Source organism: Rhinoderma darwinii, chromosome 3, assembly GCF_050947455.1.
Source record: "Rhinoderma darwinii isolate aRhiDar2 chromosome 3, aRhiDar2.hap1, whole genome shotgun sequence".
Taxonomy (NCBI): Eukaryota; Metazoa; Chordata; class Amphibia; order Anura; family Rhinodermatidae; genus Rhinoderma; species Rhinoderma darwinii.
Window position 1 is genome coordinate 304,778,170 of NC_134689.1, and position 22,267 is coordinate 304,800,436.

General features: G+C 41.5%; 1 protein-coding gene across 1 annotated transcript in view; it reads left to right on the forward strand.

Moving 5' to 3' along the window:
* The window catches only part of TICRR (TOPBP1 interacting checkpoint and replication regulator), an 82,850-nt gene that overhangs the window by 24,525 nt on the left and 36,058 nt on the right, over window positions 1–22,267 (forward strand). Inside the window, exon 5 of the mRNA XM_075858181.1 lies at window positions 188–317. Within this exon, the coding sequence (XP_075714296.1) occupies window positions 188–317 (130 nt within the window). The remainder of the gene's footprint in view (window positions 1–187; window positions 318–22,267) is intronic.

The following is a 22,267-nucleotide window of genomic DNA, read 5'->3' on the forward strand; positions in this document are numbered from 1 at the left end:
GCAAATACTGGTCATGTCTCTGGCAACAAGTCTTGAGCCCCTGACCGTCAGCTGTTAGAAGGTGCAAGTGGTCATACATTTCCCTTGATGGTTTACTTGGAATATTAAAAATAAATCTGTGTTTATTACTTGGGACCAGTTAACAGATTTCCCGATCATGAATTCATACTTTAAAACTTTTCTTTAGAAGTCTTAATGCCAGAGTGGGTTAAACAAGAACTGTCTCAAAGTACTCATTGGGGATCCTCGGTTATCGAAAGATGGTACCCATTATCTGGATTGTCTGGTGCCAGCACTAATCTGATGGAATCATTTCGGTAAGGAAACTACCAGCTCCAGTTTTTACTTCTTCTTGCGCTGAGTTCACACTGGCCAATAGTGTGACTGTTTGTTTGGAATCTTGCTTTAAGTATCTTCAAATCCACTTACCTAGGAACCGGGTTGTCACGATACCAGAGTTTGGACTTCGATACCGATACTTTGTGTAGTGTGCGATTCTCGATACCAAAGCGATTCTTTGCCAACAATAATATGAAAAAAAAAGTTCTTCCATTTTCTGATGTGAGGCGCGTGGTGTGATGAATTCTGAACCTCCATGTGCCTCTCATTAATGGTAATTAACCCCATCATGCTTCTCTGGAAAACATTGGGTTAATGTGTGAGGTACATGATGGGGTTAATTACTATCAATGTGAGGCACATGGAGGTACCAAATTCACATCTCGTGCCTCACATTAATAAGTGAAAGCCGTTTTTATTATTTTTTTTACATCGTTCACATTATAAATTTGTTGTGCAGGTTACTCCGATCGCGACGATACCGAATGTGTATATTTTATGTATTGAGACTTATTTTAACCCCTTAATGACCAGGCCATTTTGCGCGTTAAAGACCAAGGATTGTTTTTTGTTTTTTCACGGTCGCATTCCAAGTGTCGTAACTTTTTTTTTATTCCGTCGACGTAGTCGTATCAGGGCTTGTTTTTTGCGGGATTAGTTGTATTTTGTAATTGTACCATTTTTAGATGCTTATAATATATCGATGAACTTTTATTAACTTTATTTTAGGAGAGAATTGAAAATAAGCAGCTATTCCAGCATTAATTTTCACGCTATAAATTTACGCCGTTTACTATGCAGAGTAAATAACATGGTAACTTTATTCTATGGGTCGGCACGATTACAGGGATACCAAATATGTATAGGTTTTATGTTTTCCTACGTTTGCACAATAAAAACCCTTTTTAGAAAAAAATTACTTGTTTTTCCATCGCCGCATTCCAAGAGACGTATTGTTTTTTTATTTTTCCGTCAATGTGGCCGTATGTGGGCTTGATTTTTGCGGGCCAATGTGTAGTTTTCATTCGTACTATTTTGGGGTACATAGGACTTCTAGATTAACTTTTATTTCATTTTTTATGGGGGTAATGGGAGAAAAGAGAATTTTGCCGTTGTTTTTTTTTTGGACGCCGTTCATCCAGCGGTTTAATGTGTTGATTTTATTGTTCAAGTCGTTACGATCGCGGGGATATCATATATATATGTGTGTGTGTTATTTGTTTTGGCACTTTTACTAAATAAAACCACTTTTTGGGATTTTGACTAATTTTTTTAATTTATTTTTTCACAAACTTTATTTAACTGCTTTACATTATTTATTTTTTTTTTAGTCCCACCAGGGGACTTCTCTATGTGATCTGCTGATCGCATATATAATGCTTTGGTATACTTAGTATACCAAAGCATTATTGCATGTCCGTGTAATACTGACAGGCAATCTATTAGGCCGTGTCTTTGTTAGGCCCCCGGCTGCCATGGAAACCCGATGGCGACCCGCGGGGTTCCCTCTGTCATACACATTAGATGTCGCTGTCTCTATTGACCGCGGCATTTAATGGGTTAAACTGCCAGAATCGGAGCGCGCAGGAGCCAGGCTGTGTATAACAGCTGTGCTCCTGCTGCTAATCGCGTGGGTAAACTGGCAGTACCCACGCGATCATAGGACGGATATATCCGTCGTCCTGCGCGAACTAGCAGCTGCAGAGGACGGATATATCCATCCTTCAGCGTTAACAGGTTAAAGTTTTATTGTAAAAAATGTTTTTTTTTAAATATTTTACTTTTAATTTATTTTTTTGACTTTTATTTTTACATTTTAATGTACTGGCATATACCTATATACTGATAGTACACAGGCAGTTGTTAGGATATAATTAAGTATGACATAACAGGAAATATGGTCAGACAGCCCTGGGGTCCTTCAATGGACGCTGAGCAGTCTGCTGATATATGGTATGTCCCTCGATCCTGTCACAGGGAAGCGATCCAAGGGGCATCCCCCTTCTCATTTTCTCCTTGAATGCTGTGGTCAACTTTGATCCCAGCATTCAAGGGAATAGCGGCGGAGATGAGAGGTTTCTCTGATCTCCGCCGTTAGAGCGGGGCTGCAGCTGTGTTTTACAGTGATTGCCCCACCCCTAACAAGTGTGCGCGCGTGGTCAACATGATGTGATGCGGCCGATGCTGCACTAATGAGTGCCGGCACTGAAGACATAACATGGAGGTGCGTTGCAATGCGCCCTCCATGTTCTCTGTCTTCAGTGCTGGCGCTTATTAGTTCCTCGCCAGCCGCATCACATCATGCTGACCACGCGCGCACACTTGTCAGGTGCAGGGCAATGGCTGTATTATACAGCCGCAGCCCCGCTCTGACTACATTCATGTGTTACGCTACTATGCTGTGCAGCCAAACAGCTTACTATCGAAATACATGAATTAAGTGTATTGAACAGTTTGAGGGTGCATGGTATCGAAATAGTATCAATATTTCGATGCATCGTGCAACCCTACCTGGGTATGACTACTGCTTTTTGTTAGGTCTCTTTCTACTTTTGCTCTTATGGAGCATAGAAACTGGTTTAGAAGGGTAGGGCATTGTATACGGAGTGTCTGTTTTGTTCTTTTGCCCTGACTCCTACGAAGTATATAGTCCACTGAGGAGGAATCTAAAAAAAAAGTCCGTAAACAATTTTTCAGTAAACCATGTTCCGCATTCAGTTTACATCGGTTTTCAAAAAGCACATATAGGCGCAGGGCTGTGAAGTTGGTAAGCCAAACTTCTGAGTCGACTCCTTCATAAATGGCTCATGTACTGTATAAGCCTGGTTGTCTGCTCGATGTGTATAAATATATGTGCAGTTGGTAATGTAAGAAGAGAGAGAGCTGTGTGCACTCCGATAACTTTATGCAGATATTTATATATATATATAATGGCAAACATAGAATGGTGTCAGCACACTGCGAACACTAATGCCACCTAAACCACTAAATATAAATAAATATGCACTAAAGCTAAATCTACCTACAAATAGGGAGGTTCTTAGTGCACATTTTGATCAAAAAGTGTTCGCCCACCTGCCACGACAAGGCGACCTCTGTAAGGTGGGAACCTACGCTGCACATACACCCAGAACTGGGACTAAGCCTACATATATACCTGGGGATGGTAGGATCCAGCATTGAACTGATTAAAATCACCCAGGGCAGAATGGGAGGAGTGCAAGAACAACAAGTGGAGGCAGTCACTAACCCCACATATATGGATACCATATATGTATATGTCCTGGAAATTATGTGAAAGTATGAATGGGAATAAAATATTTAAAAAGTGTATCTGCTATATGAAGTACTTGCCTTTAATGCTTTTTTTCCTGTTCTCTCTAGCGGTTCTGAGATTACTTCAGCCACGCCCGTTCAGGGCTGCTTTAACCTCCTCCCGACAGTTTGACGAAAACTCTCATCATAATCGGGTAGGGGAAGTATGGAGCAGGCTCACGGGCTGGGCCTGCTCCATACAATATGAGTGTCGGCTTATTATCCCGCTCGTCTAACCCCTTAGATGTCATGGTCAATAGTGACCATGGTATCTAAAGCTTTGGAAAGAGGGGGTGCTCCCATGTAACGCAATCACAAGGTGGCACTGGTTGGCATGGCAGCCCGGGGGCCTAATAAAGGCTTGCAGGTCTGCCATCTTTGTACTCCTAATAATAGAAGCCTGTCAGAAGCAGGATATACTGCAATACATTAGTATTGTAGTAAAAAGTAGCAAATCGTAAGAAGCAATAACGTAATCCTATTAACCAAAAGAATAAAGTTAACATGTCGTTTGCATTAACGTTATGCAGGCTGGCCTCCTGGGATGTTGTTTCATCCCATGTGACCCGCTGGTCCCAGTTCCAACTGCATCTGCATCCTTAAGCTGCAGATACAGTTGAATTGAATGCTGGAGCAAGAGTGACGGCTCCTTGCCGCAGCATTCACTCTGCCGTGAGCGGCGTGGCGCAGGCAGGCGCGATGTTGTGACGTCATCGTGCCTGTATGCGCCCAGTCACAGACTGGAAGAGAAGGATCCTCCACCCGTTGTGGGAACGGGGATAGGGAAGTAAATGTGCGGCCGCACAGCTTAGTATTGTAACACATGAATTTAGTCAGAGCAGGGCTGCGGCTGTGTAATACAGCCATTGTCCTGCTCCTGACAAGTGTGCGCGCGGTCAGCATGAGGCGATACGTTGTACTAATGAGCGCTGGCACTGAAGACTGAGAACATGGCGGGCGCACTGCAAAGCACCCCCATGTTCTGTCTTCAGGGCTGACGTCGCTGCACATTAGTGCAGCGCTGACCGCGCAACTGTTGTCAGGAGCATGGCAATGGCTGTATTACTGTTGCGGGGCAATGGCTGTATTATTATTATTATGGTCAGGAGCGGGGCAATAACGTTATTCTAACGGTGGGGATCAGAGAAGCCTCTCCTCTCCGCCGCTATTCCCCTGAATGCTGCAATCAAATCTGACCGCAGCATTCAAGGAGAAAATGAGAAGTGGGTTGCCCCTTGGATCACATCACAGGGAATCCCTGTGATGCGGTCAAGGGACATACCATATATGGGCAGACAGCCCAGGGTCCATTGAAGGACCCCAGGGCTATCTGACAATATTTCCTGTTAGGGCATGCTTGGGTATGTCCTAACAACTGCCTGTGTACTATCAGTACACAGGCTAATGTACTGGCATATAGATATATTGCAGTACATTAAAGTTTAAAAGTAAAAAAATAAACAAAGTAATGTTAAATAAAAAATGAGAAAAAAAGACACCTTTTTTACAAGTCATTAAATTAAGTCTCAATACATAACATATACACATTTGGTATAGTCGCGACCATAATAACCTGCACAACAAATTTAGTGTGTCATTTATAATATGACTGTTTTTTCTTTGACTTATTAATGTGAGGCATGAGGTGTTATGAACTTAGTACCTCTATGTTCCTCAGATTAACCTCTTAAAGAGACTCTGTCACCACATTATAAGGCTATGTTCACACGGGGTATTTTGCCGAGTTTTTTGATGCGGAAACCGCGTCGCAAAACTCAGCAGAAACGGCCCGAGAACGCCTCCCATTGATTTCAATGGGAGGCGTCGGCGTCTTTTTCCCGCGAGCAGTAAAACTGCCTCGCGGGAAAAAGAAGCGACATGCCCTATCTTCGGGCGCTTCCGCCTCCGACCTCCCATTGACTTCAATGGGAGGCAGGAAAAAGCGTATATCTCGCTGTTTTATGCCCGCGGCGCTCAATGGCCGCGGGCGAAAAACGGCGCGATAATTGCCGCGAAAATCGGCGTGCAGGGAGAGGAATATCTGCCTCAAAGTTCCAAACGGAATTTTGAGGCAGATATTCCTCCCCCAAAATACTCCGTGTGAACATAGCCTAAGTGTCCGATCTCCTACATAAGGAGATGGGCGCTGTAATGTAGGTGACAGCAGTGCTTTTTATTTAGAAAAACAATCTATTTTTAACACTTTGAGCGATTTTTAGCTTTATGCTAATGAGTTTCTTAATGCCCAAGTGGGCGTGTTTTTACTTACGACCAAGTGGGCGTTGTACAGAGGAGTGTATGACGCTGACCAATCGGTGACCAATCAGCGTCATACACTTCTCTCCATTTATTTACACAGTACTAGCAATATAGCTATATCGCTATGTGCAGCATCATACACACACTATAACGTTACTGCAGTGTCCTGACAATGAGTATACATTACCTCCAGCCTGGACGTCATGTGTATTCAGAATCCTGACACTTCTGAATCTTTTCTGTGAGATTTCCAGCAAGGCAAACGTAATCTCGTTTTAAAAGACAGTTTACAGAGTAATCTCGCGAGATTAAGTTTGCCTTGCTGGTAATCTCACAGAAACTATTCACAAGTGTCAGGATTCTGAATACACATCACGTCCTGGCTGGAGGTAATGTATATTAATTGTCAGGACACTGCAGTAATGTTAGTGTGTTTATGTGGCTGCACATAGCGATATAGCTATATCGCTAGTGCAGTGTAAATGAATGGAGAGATGTGAATGACTCTTATTGGTCAGCGTCATACACTCCTCTGTACAACGCCCACTTGGTCTAAAGTAAAAACACGCCCACTTGGGGATTAAGAAACTAATTCGCATAAAGCTAAAAATGACTCGCAAAGTGGTAAAAATATAGTTTTTCTAAATAAAAAGCACTGCTGTTATCTACATTATAGCGCCTTATGTAGGAGATAGGGCACTTATAATGTGATGACAGAGCCTCCTTTAACCCCTTAATGACCAGCCTATTTTAAACCTTAATGACCAAGCCATTTTTTACGTTTTTCCATCGTCGCATTCCACGAGCTATAACTTTTTTTTATTTTTGCGTCGACATAGCTGTATAAAGTCTTTTTTTTCGCGGGAAAAGTAATAGTTTTTAATAGCACCATTTTGAGGTACATATAATTTATTGATTAACTTTTTTTTGGGGAGGAATAGAAAAAAAAACCGGAAATTTCGCCACTCTTTTTCACGTCCTAAATCTACGCCGTTTACCGCGTGGTATAAATAACACTATCTTTATTCGGCGGGTTGTTACGATTGCAACGATACCAAATTTGTATCGATTTTGTATGTTTTACTACTTTTACACAGTAAAAACGCTTTTTTTTCAAAATTATTTGTTTTTGTGTCTCCATATTTGAAGAGCCATAACTTTTTTTTATTCCGCCGATGCAGTTGTATGAGGGCTTTTTTTTTTGCGGGACGACTTGTAGTTTTTATTGGTACCATTTTGGAGTAGATGCGACTTTTTGATCGCTTTTTATTAAAAAAAATTTAAGTCCGGATTCACAGAAAACAGCCGTTTTTCCATAGTTTTTTAATTAATTTTTATCAGCGTTCACTGTGTGGATTAAATAATGTAATACATTTATAGTCGGGTCGTTACGGACGCGGCGATGCCAAATATGCGTAACTTTTTTACTTTTATTTTGTTTTTTCAATAGTAAAGCAGTTTGGGGAAAAAGTGGGTTTTTCATTTTTTTTCCACATTTTTTTTATTATTAACTTAAACTTTATTTTTACTAGTCCCACTAGGGGACTTTAACCCCTTAAGGACGCAGCCTAGTTTTGGCCTGAAGGCTCAGAGCCCATTTTTCAAATCTGACATATTTCAATTTATGTGGTAATAACGTCGGAATGCTTAAACCTACCCAAGCGATTCTGAGATTGTTTTCTCGTGACACTTTGGGCTTCATGTTCGTGGTAAAATTTGTTCGATATATTTAGTCTTTATTTGTGAAAAATTGCAAAATTTAGAGAAAATTTACAAAAAATAGAATTTTTCAGAATTTAAATGCATCTGCTTGAAAAACAGACGGTTATACCACCCAAAATAGTTACTAGTTCACATTTACCATATGTCTACTTTAGATTGGCATAGTTTTTTGAACATTCTTTTATTTTTCTTGGACGTTACAAGGCTTAGAACATAAACAGCAATTTCTCATATTCTTAAGAAAATTTCAAAAGCCTTTTTTTGAAGGTACCTCTTGAGTTCTGAAGTGGATTTGAGGGGCCTATGTATTAGAAACCCCCATAAAACACCCCATTTTAAAAACTAGACCCCTCAAAGTATTCAAAACAGCATATAGAAAGTTTTTTAACCCTTCAGGCATTTCACAGGAATTAAAGCAAAGTGGAAATGAAATTTGCAAATTTCATTTTTTCTGCTGAATTTCAATTTTATTAAAAAAATTTCTGTAACAGAGAAGGTTTTACCAGAGAAATACTACTAAATATGTATTGTCCAGATTCTGCAGTTTTTAGAAATGTCCCACATGTGGCCCTACTGCGCTCGTGGACTAAAACACAAGCCCTAGAAGCAAGGAAGCACCTAGTGCATTTTGAGGCCTCTTTTTTATTAGAATATATTTTAGGCAGCATGCCAGGTTTGAAGAGGTGTTGAGGTATCAAAACAATGGAAACCCACCAGAAGTGACCCCATTTTGGAAATTACACCCCTCAAGGAATTAATTTATGGTTTTTGTTATCATTTTGACCGCACAGTTTTTTCACAGCACCTATTTGAATTGGGCTGTGAAATGAAAAAAATGATATTTTTTCCAATAAGATGTCATTTTTGATCAAAATTTCTTATTTTCACAAGGAACAACATACCCCATTTTGTTGCCCAATTTGTCCTTAGTGCGGCAATACCCCATTTGTGGTGATAAACTGCCGTTTGGGCCCATGGGAGGGCTCAGAAGGAAAGGAGCGCTATGTGTTTGTTGGAGTCCAGATTTTGCTGGATTGGTTTTCGGGTGCCATGTCGCATTTGCAGAGCCCCAGAAGTATCAAAGCAATAGAAACCCACCAGAAGTGACCCCATTTTGGAAACTACACCCCTCAAGGAATTAATTTATGGTTTTTGTTATCATTTTGACCGCACAGTTTTTTCACAGCACCTATTTGAATTGGGCTGTGAAATGAAAAAAATGATATTTTTTCCAATAAGATGTCATTTTTGATCAAAATTTCTTATTTTCACAATGAACAACATACCCCATTTTGTTGCCCAATTTGTCCTTAGTGCGGCAATACCCCATTTGTGGTGATAAACTGCCGTTTGAGCCCATGGGAGGGCTCAGAAGGAAAGGACCACCATTTGGCCTACTGGAGCTTTTCTGGTGCTAAGTCATGTATGCAGAAGCCCCTGAGGTACCAGTAGAGTTGAAACCCCCGAGAAGTGACCCCATTTTAAAAACGACACCCCTTAAGACATTCATCTAGAGGTGTAGTGAGCATTTTGACCCCACAGGAACTGTGTAAAAGATAATGCGCAGCAGATGGTGCAGAGTGAGATTTGCAATTTTATATATATATATATATGGCATGTCAGTGTCCGATATAGTGTGCCCAGCATGCGCCACCGGAGATATACACCCCTTAAATTGTAATGTGGGTTCTCCTGGGTACGACAATACCCTACATGTGGCTGTTATCAGCTGCCTGGGCATACGGCAGGGCTCAGAAGGGAAAGATGAGGGGGGTAAGCTGTGCGGAGTGCATCAGGGTAAATTAAAAATCAAGGGATGTATGATACATTTTAAAACAATCTTTTATACAGAGCCCTGGTTTTTCGGGACACGTGTCACATTGGTATATTGTGTTCTTCCTTATCCCCCTCTTATAGCAGACTCTTCACCTCTTTTGACTCTTTCCCTTTCCACCAGTTTGGGGAACTTCTCCTGGAAAGTGTTACCCTGGTACGATGCGTGTGGCCTCGCTTCCAGAAGTACTGGGTGCCCCCCCTTCCTGGTCCCTAAAGATTAGATCTTGAAATTCCAGGAAAGTTCCCCTCTGGCCTGCACATCGACGTAGCACGTACGCATTGTACAAAGCCATCTGTATGATGTGCCCGGCCAGCTTCTTATATCACACCGCATGGCACTGTAGGGCTTCAGGACTTGATTTGACAAGTCCACACCTCCCATGTACCTATTGTAGTCCAGGATGCAGTCTGGTTTGGGGGTGGCCTTTCCTTCATATATCCTAAATCTGTAGGTATACCCTGATGCACTCTCGCACAGCTTATACATCTTCACGCCATACCTTGCCCTCTTACCCGGCAGGTACTGGCGGAATTGAATCCTCCCTTTAAAATGTACCAGGGACTCATCAATAGAAATACACTTCTCGGGGGTGTATGCTTGGGAAAACCGGGCACTGGAACGGTCTAATAGGGGTCTCCGTTTATACAAACGGTCAAAACTGGGGCCATCTCGGGGTGGGCACAGTTCATTATCAGTATAATGTAAGAAGCGAAGTATTGCCTCATTTAGTTATTTTTTTAGGTTCCAGTTCAGTTCTGAAGTTGCTTTGAGGGGCCCATATATTAGAAACCCCTATCAAACACCCCATTTTAGAAACTAGACCCCTCAAAGTATTCACAACAGCATTTAGAAAGTTTATGAACCCTTTAGGTGTTTCACAGAAATTTAGAGCAAAGTAGAGGTGAAATTAACTTTTTTTTTTTTTGTCAGAAAATCCTCTTTATACCATTTTTTTTATAACACAAAAGGATTTATCAGAGAAACGCAACTTAATAGGTATTGCCCAGATTCTGCAATTTTTAGAAATATCCCACATGTGGCCCTAGTGCGGTAATGGACTGAAGCGCCGGCCTCCGAAGCAAAGGATCACCTAGTGGATTTTGAGGCCTCTTTTTTATTAGGCACCATGTCTGGTTTGAAGAGGTCTTGTGGTGCAAAAACATTGGAAACCCCCCAAAAGTGACCCCAATTTGGAAACTAGACCCCTTGAGGAATCCATTGTAGTTTTCTTGGGGTGCATGCGGCTTTTTGATCAGTTTTTATTCTATTTTTAAGAGGCGTGGTGACTAATAAACAGCAATTCTACTATTGTTTTTTTATTCTATTTTTTTTACAGCGTTCACCGTGCGCTATAAATGACATATTCACTTTATTCTGCGGGGCGATACGATTACGGCGATACAAGATGTTTATAGTTTTTTTTATGTCTTATGGCGTTTGCACAATAAAATACGTTTTGTAAACAATCATTTACTTTTTGTGTTACCTTATTCTAAGAGCCAGAACGTTTTTATTTTTCAATCAATAAAGCCGTGCGAGGACTTATTTTTTGCGTAACGAACTGTAGTTTCGATCAGGACCATTTTTAGGTACATGCTACTTTTTGATCTCTTTTTATTCCATTTTTTGGGAGGTGAAGTGACCAAACAATTGTTGTTGTGGTACGGTTTATTATTTATTTTTTTTACGGCGTTCACCGTGCGGGATAAATAACGAAATAATTTTGTAGTTCAGGCCGTTACGGACGCGGCGATACCAATTATGTATAGTTTATTTGTTTGTTTATATATTTTTATTAATAATAAATGACTGATAAGGGAAAAAGGGGGATTTTTACTTTTAACCCCTTCCCTCTTTAGCCACTTTTGACCTTCCTGACCGGGCCTCATTTTTCAAATCTGACATGTCACTTTATGCCGTAATAACTCTGGAATGCTTTTACCTATCCAAGCGATTCTGAGATTGTTTTCTCGTGACACATTGGACTTTAAGTTACTGGCAAAATTTGCTCGATATGTTCAGTATTTAATTGTGAAAAACACCAAAATTTAGCGAAAAATTGCAAAAATTAGCATTTTTCCCAATTTAAATGTATCTGCTTGTAAGACAGGCAGTTATACCACACAAAATTGTTGCTAATTAACATCCCCCATATGTCTACTTTAGATTGGCATCGTTTTTTGAACATCCTTTTATTTTTCTATGACATCACAAGGCTTAGAACTTTAGCAGCAATTTCTCACATTTTCAAGAAAATTTCAAAAGGCCATTTTTACAGGGGCCAGTTCAGTTGTGAAGTGGTTTTGAGGGCCTTATATATTAGAAACCCCCAAAAAGTAACCCCATTTTAAAAACTTCACCCCTCAAAGTATTCAAAACAGCATTTAGAAAATGTCTTAACCCTTTACACATGTCACAGGAATTAAAGCAAAGTAGAGGTGAAATTTACAAATTTCATATTTTTTTGCAGAAATAAATTTTTAGTACAATTTTTTTTATAACACAGAAGGTTTTACCAGAGAAATGCAACTCAATATTTGTTGCCCAGTTTCTGCAGTTTTAGGAAATATCCAACATGTGGCCCTAGTGTGCTACTGGACTGAAGCACCGGCCTCAGAAGCAAAGGAACACCTAGTGGATTTTGGGGCCTTATTTTTGTTAGAATAAATTTTAGGCACCATGTCAGGTTTGAAGGGCTCTTGCAGTGCCAAAACAGTCAAAATCCCCCAAAAGTGACCCCATCTGGGAAACTACACACCTCAAGGAAATTATCTAGGGGTACAGTGAGAGTTTTTTTACAGAAATTATTGGAAGTAGGCCGTGAAAATTAAAATCAACATTTCTTCAAAGAAAATGTAGGTTTAGCTAATTTTTTCTCATTTCCACAAGGACTGAAGGAGAAAAAGCACCGTAAAATTTGTAAACCAATCTCTCCCGAGTAAAACAATACCCCACATGTGGTAATAAACGGTTGTTTGGAGACACGGCAGGGCTGAGAAGGGAAAGAGCGCTATATGGCTTTTGGAGCTCAAGTTTAGCAGGAATGGTTTGCGGAGGCCATGTCACATTTACGAAGTCCCTGAGGAGACAAAACAGTGGAAACCCCCCACAAGTGACCCCATTTTGGAGACTACACCCATTGAGGAAATTATCTAGGGGTATAGTGAGCGATTTGACCCCATAGGTTTTTTGCAGAAATTATTGGAAGTAGGCCCTGAAAATAAAAATCAACATTTTTTCAAAGAAAATTTAGGTTTAGCTTATTTTTACTCATTTCCACAAGGACTGAAGGAGGAAAAAGCACCACAAAATTTGTAAAGCAATTTCTCCCGAGTAAAACAATGCCCCACATGTGGTAATAAACGGCTGTTTGGAGACACGGCGTGGCTTAGAAGGGAAAGAGCGCTATTTGGCTTTTGGAGATCACATTGAGCAGGAATGGTTTGCGGAGGCCATGCCACATTTGCAAAGCCCCTGAGGGGAAAAAACAATGAAAACGCCCAAAAAGTGACACCATTTAGGAAACTACACCTCTTGAGGAATTCATCTAGGGGCGTAGTGAGCATTTTGACCCCACAGATGTTTCATAGAATTGATTAGAATTGGGCAGTGAAAATAAAAACAATCCTTTTTCTTCAATAAGACGTAGCTTTAGCGCAATTTTTTTCATTTTCGCAACAAATAAAGGAAAAAAAAAGAACCCAACATTTGTAAAGCAATTTCTACCGAGTACGGCAATACCCCATATGTGGTCATAAACTGCTGTTTGGGCAAACGGCAGGGCTCAGAAGGGAAGGACCGCCATTTGGAGTGCAGATGTTGCTGGATTGGTTTTTGGGCGCCTGTGGGCCCAAAACAGTGGAAACCCCCCAGAAGTGACCCAATTTTGGAAACTACACCCCTCAATGCATTTACCTAGGGGTGTAGTGAGCATTTTAACCCTGCAGGTGTTTTGTAGAAATTAGTGTGAACTCGATGTTGCAGAGTGAAAATAGGATTTTTTCCACAGATATGTGGACAATATGTGGTGCCCGGCTTGTGCCACCATAACAAGACAGCTCTCTAATTATTATGCTGGGTTTCCTGGTTTTAGAAACACCCTACATGTGGCCCTAATCTCTTGCCTGGACAGTCGACCAGGCTCAGGAGTGAAAGCGTACCATGTAAAATTGAGGCCTAATTTGGCGATTTACAAAGTATTGGTTCACAACTGCAGAGGCTCTGATGTGAAATAATAAAAATAAACCCCTGAGAAGTGACCCCATTTGGAAACTGCACCCCTCAAGGCATTTATTAAGGGGTGTAGTAAGCATTTTCACCCCACAGGTCTTTTCCATAAATGAATGCGCTGTGGATGGTGCAAATTAAAAATTTATATTTTTCCCTAGATATGCCATTCAGTGGCAAATATGTCGTGCCCAGCTTATGCCACTGGAGACACACACCCCAAAAATTGCTAAAAGGGTTCTCCCGGGTATGACTGTGCCATATATGTGGAAGGAAACTGCTGTTTGGGGACGCTGTAGGGTTCAGATGGGAGGAAATGCCATTTGGCTTTTGGAGCGTGGATTTTGCTTGGTAGTAGTTTTGTTTGGAGTCTTACTGGTGTTTCCGTTTATAATGTGGGGGCATATGTAAGCCGGGCGGAGTATATAAGGGGCATAGTCAGGTGGTATAATAATGGGGTAAAAAAAAACAATAAAATGATCCATAGATGTGTGTTACGCTGTGACACAATCATTTCTGCACAGGCCGGTGTCGCACTGATATATGGCGTCCTTTATTATCCCCCTTTTGGTCCACACTCCGCGCCTTTGTAGTTTGGGGAATTTTGCTAGGAAGTGTTGTCCTGGTATAATACGGGCACCGTCGCTTCCAGCGGATATGTTTGGGCCCTCCCTTTCCTGGTTCCCTAATTTTAGGTCCTTGATAAATCGTCTCTTCAAACAGAAGAAATGTTCCCCTCGGGCACAACTGCATATTTTTTTATTTCCTGACTTATTGGAGCCATAACTAATTTTATTTTTCATAGACGTAGCGGTATGAGGGCTGGTTTGTTGCGGGACGAGCTGTAGTTATTATTGGTACCATTTTGGGGTACATGCAACTTTTTGATCACCTTTTATCCTATTTTTTGGGATGCCAGGTAAACAAAAAAATGCAATACTGGCACAGCTTTTTTTGTTTTTTTTTATACAGCGTTCACCACGCATTATAAACTACATGTTAACTTTATTCTGTGGGTCACTACGATTCCGGTGATACCTAATTTATAGCACTTTTTTATGTTTTACAACTTTTTGCACAATAAAATTACTTTTGTAGAAAGAATGTATTTTTTCTGTCGCCAAGTTGTGAGAACCATAACGTTTTAATTTTTTTGTTGACGGAGGTGTATGAGGGCTTGTTTTTTGCAGGACGAGCTATAGTTTTTATAGGTACCATTTTTGGATACGTGCGACTTTTTGATCACTTTTTATTCTAACATTTGTAGGGCAAAGTGACTAAAAAACAGAAACTCTGGTAACGTTTTTTACGGTTTTTTTTACGCTGTTCACCGCGTGCAATAAATAATATAATATTTTGATACCTCAGGTCGTTACGGTCGCGGCGATACCAAATGACTTGATAAGAGTAAAAGGGGGATTGTGTTTTATTTGATTACTTGAAACTTTTATTGTTTTCAAACTTTCATTATTTGCACTTTTTTTTTACACTTTTTTTTTTATACTTTTTTTATACTTTTTTTACACTTTTTCTCAAGTCCCACTAGGGGACTTGAAGTTCCAACGGTCAGATTTTTTTTTTTCTAATACATTGCACTACCTATGTAGTGCAATGTATTAGATCTGTCAGTCATTCACTGACAGCAAGCCGATTAGGCTTCGCCTCCCGGCGGGGCCTAAATCGGCTTCCGTAATGGCAGAGCAGGAGACTATTGTGTCTCCTGTTGCCATAACAGCAGTCGCCAGTCCTGATTGCCTGTCAGGGCTGGCGATCTGCTAGTAACCGCTACGATGCAGCAATCGCTTTCGATTGCTGCATCGAAGGGGTTAATGGCAGGGATCGGAGCTAGCTCCGGTTCCTGCCGTTACAGGTGGATGTCAGCTGTACAGTACAGCTGACTTCCACCGCTGATGACGCCGGATCAGCTCCTGACCCGGCGCCATCTTGCCGGCAGCTACGGAAGCCGATCAGGCTCCGCCGCCGGGCGGATCTTGACCGGCTTCGGTGCTAGGCAGACCGGGAGGCCAGTATTAGGCCTCCGGTTGCCATTGCAGCCACCGGAACCCCGGCAATTTCATTACTGGGGTTCCGATGAGCTGCAAACACCTTAAGTGCAGCGATCGCGTTTGAGCGCTGCACTTAAGGGGTTAATGGCGGGGATCGAAGCTAATTTCGGTCCCCGCCGTTACAGCCGGATGTCAGCTGTAAGATACAGCTGAGATCCGGTGATGATGGCACCGGCTCAGCTTCTGAGCCGGTCCCAAACATTCGGCGTACATGTACGGCAAGATGCGGGAAGTCAATGCTTTCCATGACGTACATGTACGGCAAATGTCGGGAAGGGGTTAATACTTTTAAAACTTTTATTTTCTTATTTTTACACAACTTTTTTTAACTTTTTTTTTACTTTATTACTTTGTCCCACTAGGGGACATGCGGGCAGGAGGCTCTGATCGCTATTCTAATACACTGCACTACATGCGTAGTGCAGTGTATTAGAACTGTCAGCTACTCACTGACAGCAAGCATAGTGGGTCCTGACGTTGTCAGGACCCACTAGGCTTCCGTCTATGGCATAGCCGGACGCCATTGTTTGGTGTCCGGTTGCCATAGTCACTATCGCCGGCCGCTATCGTGTAGCAGGCCGGCGATGGCGGATTAACCCCTAAGAATCCGCGATCGCTATTGAACGCGGCTTCTGAGGGGTTAATCGGCGGTTGAGCTCCGCGATCGGTCCCGGCACATTGAGCAGTGATAGTCTGCTGTCGGAAACAGCAGCTATCACAGCTCATGAACGCGCCCCGCGCGAACGGCGCCGTGTTTACTCCATGACATACTATTATGTCATGGAGCGCGAACGATGCACTTACCATGACATAATAGTATGTCCTGGAGCGTTAAGGGGTTAATATGCGATTGTCCGATCGCTATTATAACACACTGCAATACTTTTGTATTGCGGTGTATTACTACCTGTCTGTTTAAAACGGACAGGCATCTGCTAGGCCATGCCTCTGGCATGACCTAGCAGGCATTCACTACAGGCAGACCTGGGGGCTTTATTAGGCCCCCGGCTGCCATCACAGACACAGACACTCGCGATCTTATCGCCGGGTGTCGGTGGGGGAGAGAAGGAGCTCCCTCCCTCTCTCCAAAACCACTCACATGCGGTGCACGCTATTGAGCACCGCATCTGAAGGGTTAAACGGGTGAGATCGATACTAATATCGATCTCACCTGTTCGAGCAGGGACGCCCTCAGCTACCTCTTGTTTATTTATCCTAATGCAGTGCCATAAAAAGGCTTATGCATCAGAATAAAGCCCATTAGTGGCCGACGCGAAAAGGCGTATTGGCGGTCACTAACGGGTTAAGGACGCAGCCTAGTTTTGGCCTTAAGGCTCCGAGCCCATTTTTCAAATCTGACATATATTTCACTTTGTCGTAATAACTCAGGCATGCTTATACCTATCCAAGCGTTTCGGAGATTGTTTTCTCGTAACACATTGGGCTTTGTTAGTGGTAACATTTGGTAGATGTATTGAGTGTTTATTTGTAAAAAATAGAATTTTTCAGAATTGAAATGTATCTGGTTGTAAGACATAGTAATACCACACAAAATAGTGACTAGTTCACATTTCCCATGTCTACTATATGTTGGCATCACTTTTTGAACATTCTTTTATTTTTCTAGGATGTTACAAGGCTTAGAACATAAGCAGCAATTTCTTATATTTAGAAGAAAATGTCAAGCCTTTTTTTTTTTTTTTTGGGGTACTTCAGTTCTGAAGTGGTTTTGAACGCCTTAAAACCCCATAAAACACCCCATTTTAAAATCTAGACCCCTCAAAGTATTCAAAGCCGCATTTAGAATGTTTCTTAACCCTTTAGGCGTTTCACAGGAATTTAAAGCAGAGGGGAAATTTACAAATTTCATTTTTTTTTTTGTCAGAAAATCCTTTTTATTCAATTTTTTTTTCTTTAAATCAGAAGGTTTTACCAGAGAAACGCAACTCAATATTTATTGCCAAGATTCTGCAGTTTTTAGAAATATCCAACATGTGGCCCTAGTGTGTTAATGGACTGAAGCATCGGCTTCAGAAGCAAAGGAGCAGCTAGTGGATTTTGAGGCCTCCTTTTTATTACGCACCATGTCCGGTTTGCAGAGGTCTTGTGGTGCCAAAACAGTGGAAACCCCCAAAAGTGACCCTATTTGGCAAATTACACCCCTCAAGGAACTTATCGAGAGGTAAAGTGAGCATTTAGACCCCACAGGTCTTTTGCTGCATTTTGTGGAATTAGGCTGTGCAATTGAAAATCAAAATTTTTCCGATAAAAGGTACACATTTTTATTTTTTACAAGGAATAAAGGAGAAAAAGCACCCCAAAATTTGTAAAGCAATTTCTCCCGATAACGGCAATACCCCATATGTTGTCATAAACTGCTGGTTGGGCAAACGTCAGAGCTCAGAAGGGAAGGAGCGCTACTTGGCATGTAGATTTTACTGGATTGGTTTCTGGGCGCCATGTCACTTTTGTAGAGCTTCTGAGGTACCAGTACAGGAAAAACCCCTAAAAGTGACTCCGTTTTGGAAACTAGACCCCTTGAGAAATTCATTGGAGTTTTCATGGGGTGCATGCGACTTTTTGATCAGTTTTTTGTTCTATTTTTAAGAAGTGTGGTGACTAAAAAACAGCAATTGTACTATAGTTTTTTTTTATTACAGCGTTCACCGTGCGCTATAAATGACATATTCACTTTATTCTGCGGGGCGATATGATTACGGCCTTATTATATGTTTATAATTTTTTTTATGTCTTATGGTGTTTGCACAATAACATACTTTTTATTAAAAAAATCATTTACTTATTGGCCATATTCTAAGAGCCATAACTTTTTTTTATTTTTCCATCAAGAAGTCCGTGGCTTGTTTTTTCCATACCGTTTTTGGGTACATTCGACTTTTTGATAATTTTTTATTCCATTTTTTTGGGAGGTGAAGTGACCGAAAAATTGTGATTCTGCTATGATTTATTTTCTTTTATGGCGTTCACCGCCCGGGATAAATAACTAAATACTTTTGTCGTTCAGGCCGTTACGTACGCGGCGCTACCAATTATTTATAGTTTATTTTAATAATAAAGGACTGATAAAGTAATAAAAATCCCCCTTTTTCCCTTAACACTTTTTTTTTATTTTTTTATTTTTAACACAACTTTTTTTGATCTTTTTTATTTTGTCCTACTAGGGGGCTTGAAGGCAGGAGGCCCTGATCGCAATTCTAATACACTGCACTACTATTAGAACTGACAGCAAGCATAGTGGGTCCCGACTTAGTCAGGACCCACTAGGCTACCCTAGGTAGCATAGCCGGAGGCCATTGTTAGGCTTCTGGTTGCCATAGCAACCATCGCCGCCCTCTCATGTAGCGGGACATCGATTGTGGTTTAACCCCTTAGAAACCACGATCGCTATTGAACCCGGCTTCTAGGGTTAACCAGCGGGGACACCGCAATCAGTCCCCACTGAAAGCCGCGGCAACTGCTGTACGAGACAGCAGTCATCACAGCTCCTGTATGTATCGGGAGGACGGCTGAAATGGCTGATCCTCCCGTGATGTACTGTTAGGTCATGGAGCGCGAACGATGCACTTACCATGACCTAATAGTACGTCAAGGAGCGGGAAGGGGTTAAGGCCTGATTCACACGTGTGTATTTTACGTCCGTATTACGGATGTTAAAACAACGGCCGTCTCACAGACCTATGTATTTCAATGGGGCTATTCAGACATGCGTTGTTTTTCACGCGGCGTTTCCTCTGCGTGAAACTTCCTGCAGGCCCTATTTTTGTGCGATTTTTGCAGCCCAGTGAAGTCAATGGGTGTATGATTACAACGGACAGCGCACGGACGTCATCCGTGTGCTGTCTGTGATTCACGCATCCGTTGGCAAAGGAATGAGGAAAAAAAATCACTTCCTTCGTTTTTTTTTTGAGATGTAAAAAAAAACAGCACACCGTACACGGTCGCCACACGGTACTGCAATGGAGTTAAACACTGTTTTTTGCGGACGCAAAATGGAAACGCTCGTGTGAATCTTGCCTAATAGTCATTAACCCAATCATGTACCTCACACATTAACCCAAAGTTGTCCATTATCACTAAGAAACATGATGGTGTTAATTACTATAAAATGTGAGGCACATGGATGTTTAAAATTCATTCCACCACATGCCTCACATCAGATAATGGAAGAACTTTTATTTTTTATTCAGTATCGTTTTGGTATCGAGAATCGCAATACTACACAGTATCGGTATCGAAGTCCAAATTCTGGTATCGTGACAACCCTAGTATAGCACAGCACTGGTACAACCCTCAGTGCAGCCCGATCACTGCGAAACAAAGATCATAAAAGTCCTCAGCGCTCCAATCTGTTCAGAAGTTGGGGGGACCCACTCATTAAACTTTTACACTGGGTCTGCCAGAGTGTTTAAAACGGCCCTGCGCCCAGTAGTAAACTTCCTTCTCTGGTCTTTGAACATTTTTCTTATTTCACCCAAAACTCACTCGCCCTAAGGGAGGATTTTCACGCGCGTCGCACGGGCCTATTGGGCCGTTTTCACTCAGTGTGTGTCCGCTGCGTGAAACGCACGACATGTCCTATATTTCTGCGCTGTTCACGCATCACGCACCCATTCAAGTCATTGAACCCATTTTCTGTTCACAAACATAGTGTCATAATGATGGCGGCTGCGTGAAAATCACACAGCCGCGCATCATATGGCGATGACACACGGAGCTGTTAAGTGACTTTTGCGCGCGCAAAACGCAGCGTTATTTGCATGCGCAAAACGCACACGCTCGTGTAAAACCTTCCTCCTACTGATCAGTTGATCAGGTTTTCCTCATTAATGACACGGCCAATTTTTGTGTTTTCCTCCCCGACTTCCAAAAGCCTTAATTTTTTTTATTTCTTTGTCGACCTAGCCGTATGAGGGCTTGCTTTTTGCGGGACAAGTTTTAGTTTTTCATGGCACCGTATAATGTACTGGGAAACCGAAAAAATAATTATTTGTGGGGTGAAATAAGCAGAAAGCTGTTGCGTTTTTTTTTTTGTTTTTTTTTTTTTTTTTTTTTTTTTTACTACTACGTTTATCGTGCAGTAAAATCGACATGTTCACTTTATTCTACAGGTCGATACGATTACGGTGATACCAAATGTATGTTGTTTTTTTGTTTTTCTTATGAATTACCACTTATTTTTTGCGGGGCGACCTGTCGTTTATATTTGCCGTTTTGGGGTACACGTGACTTTTTGATTACTTTATTCTTCATTTTTTGGGGGGAGCTAAGGTGACCAAAAAACAGCAGTTTGGGCATTTTTTATTTTTTTTTTTTTTTTTTTTTTTGTTCACTGCGTTCACCGAGCTGATTAAATGTTTTTATATTGTAATAGTTTGGACTTCTCCGGATGTGGCGATACCAGTTATGTTAAAGGGGTTGTCCACGACCGGACAACTGATGACCTGTCTACCGGATAGGTCATCAGTATATGATCGGTGCGGGTCCAACACCCGGACCCCGCACCGATCAGCTGTTCCGGCTGCCTTTGGGCCCGGATGTTTTGAACGGTATGCAGTAGTTGGAGCTGTAAACAGGTGGCACTGACCACTTCGTAGCGGCCGTTCTGCAGAACTGCAGCTCTGCTCCTGTTCAAGAGAAGCATCAGAACGTTAAATACGACTCCGCACGTGACGTCAGGATGTTGTTCTGTGTCACATATCAGGACCTTGTGTGAAATATAGACTGCGGGGCCCCCCTTTCACTAAGCTCCGACCCCCTAGTAGCGAGAAAAGCGTTAACGGCCTCTAGGAGCATTTTTTAAAAGTGATTCCAATTAAAATGTTGGTACGTTTTGTGTGGTAACAGAGAAATGTAATAATTATTGGTTCAATCTCTTTAAGCTGCGACCCTTCGGCTTAGTTCACACTTGTGTTTGTATAATTAATTATTTTGATTTCGTTTTAAGATCAGAATAAGGATAACAACGGATCCGTTAAAAATACCATTGAAATTAAAATAACAGATGCAAACGGATTACAATTAGTTTGTATCAGTTTCACATTGACAAGTCCTGTACTCTGCTCTTTTATCTCCTTAAAAAAACCTGACACAAACGGTTGCAATTAAAAAATCTCATTGATTTCAATGGGTTTTTTAACAAATCTGATTTTATCCTTTTATTCTGATCTATAAACGGAACAGAGTAACGGATTATACAACACAAGTGTGTACTTCGCCATACAAATATACGTCCGATTGACTTATACCAAGGAAAAGAAAACTTTGTGGGTATGTTTACACGGCTTATTTTCAGCTAATTTTTGGGCTGTAAACGCACTGAAAAATGGCTGAAAATACGGGGGGCTAAACGCCTCCAAACATCTACCCATTGATTTCAATTGGAAAAACTGTGTTTGATTACGACCGAGGCGTTTTTTTACGTGGCTGTTTGTAAAAACTGCGCGAAAAAAGAAGTGCATGTCCATTGAGCCCTTTTTTTATT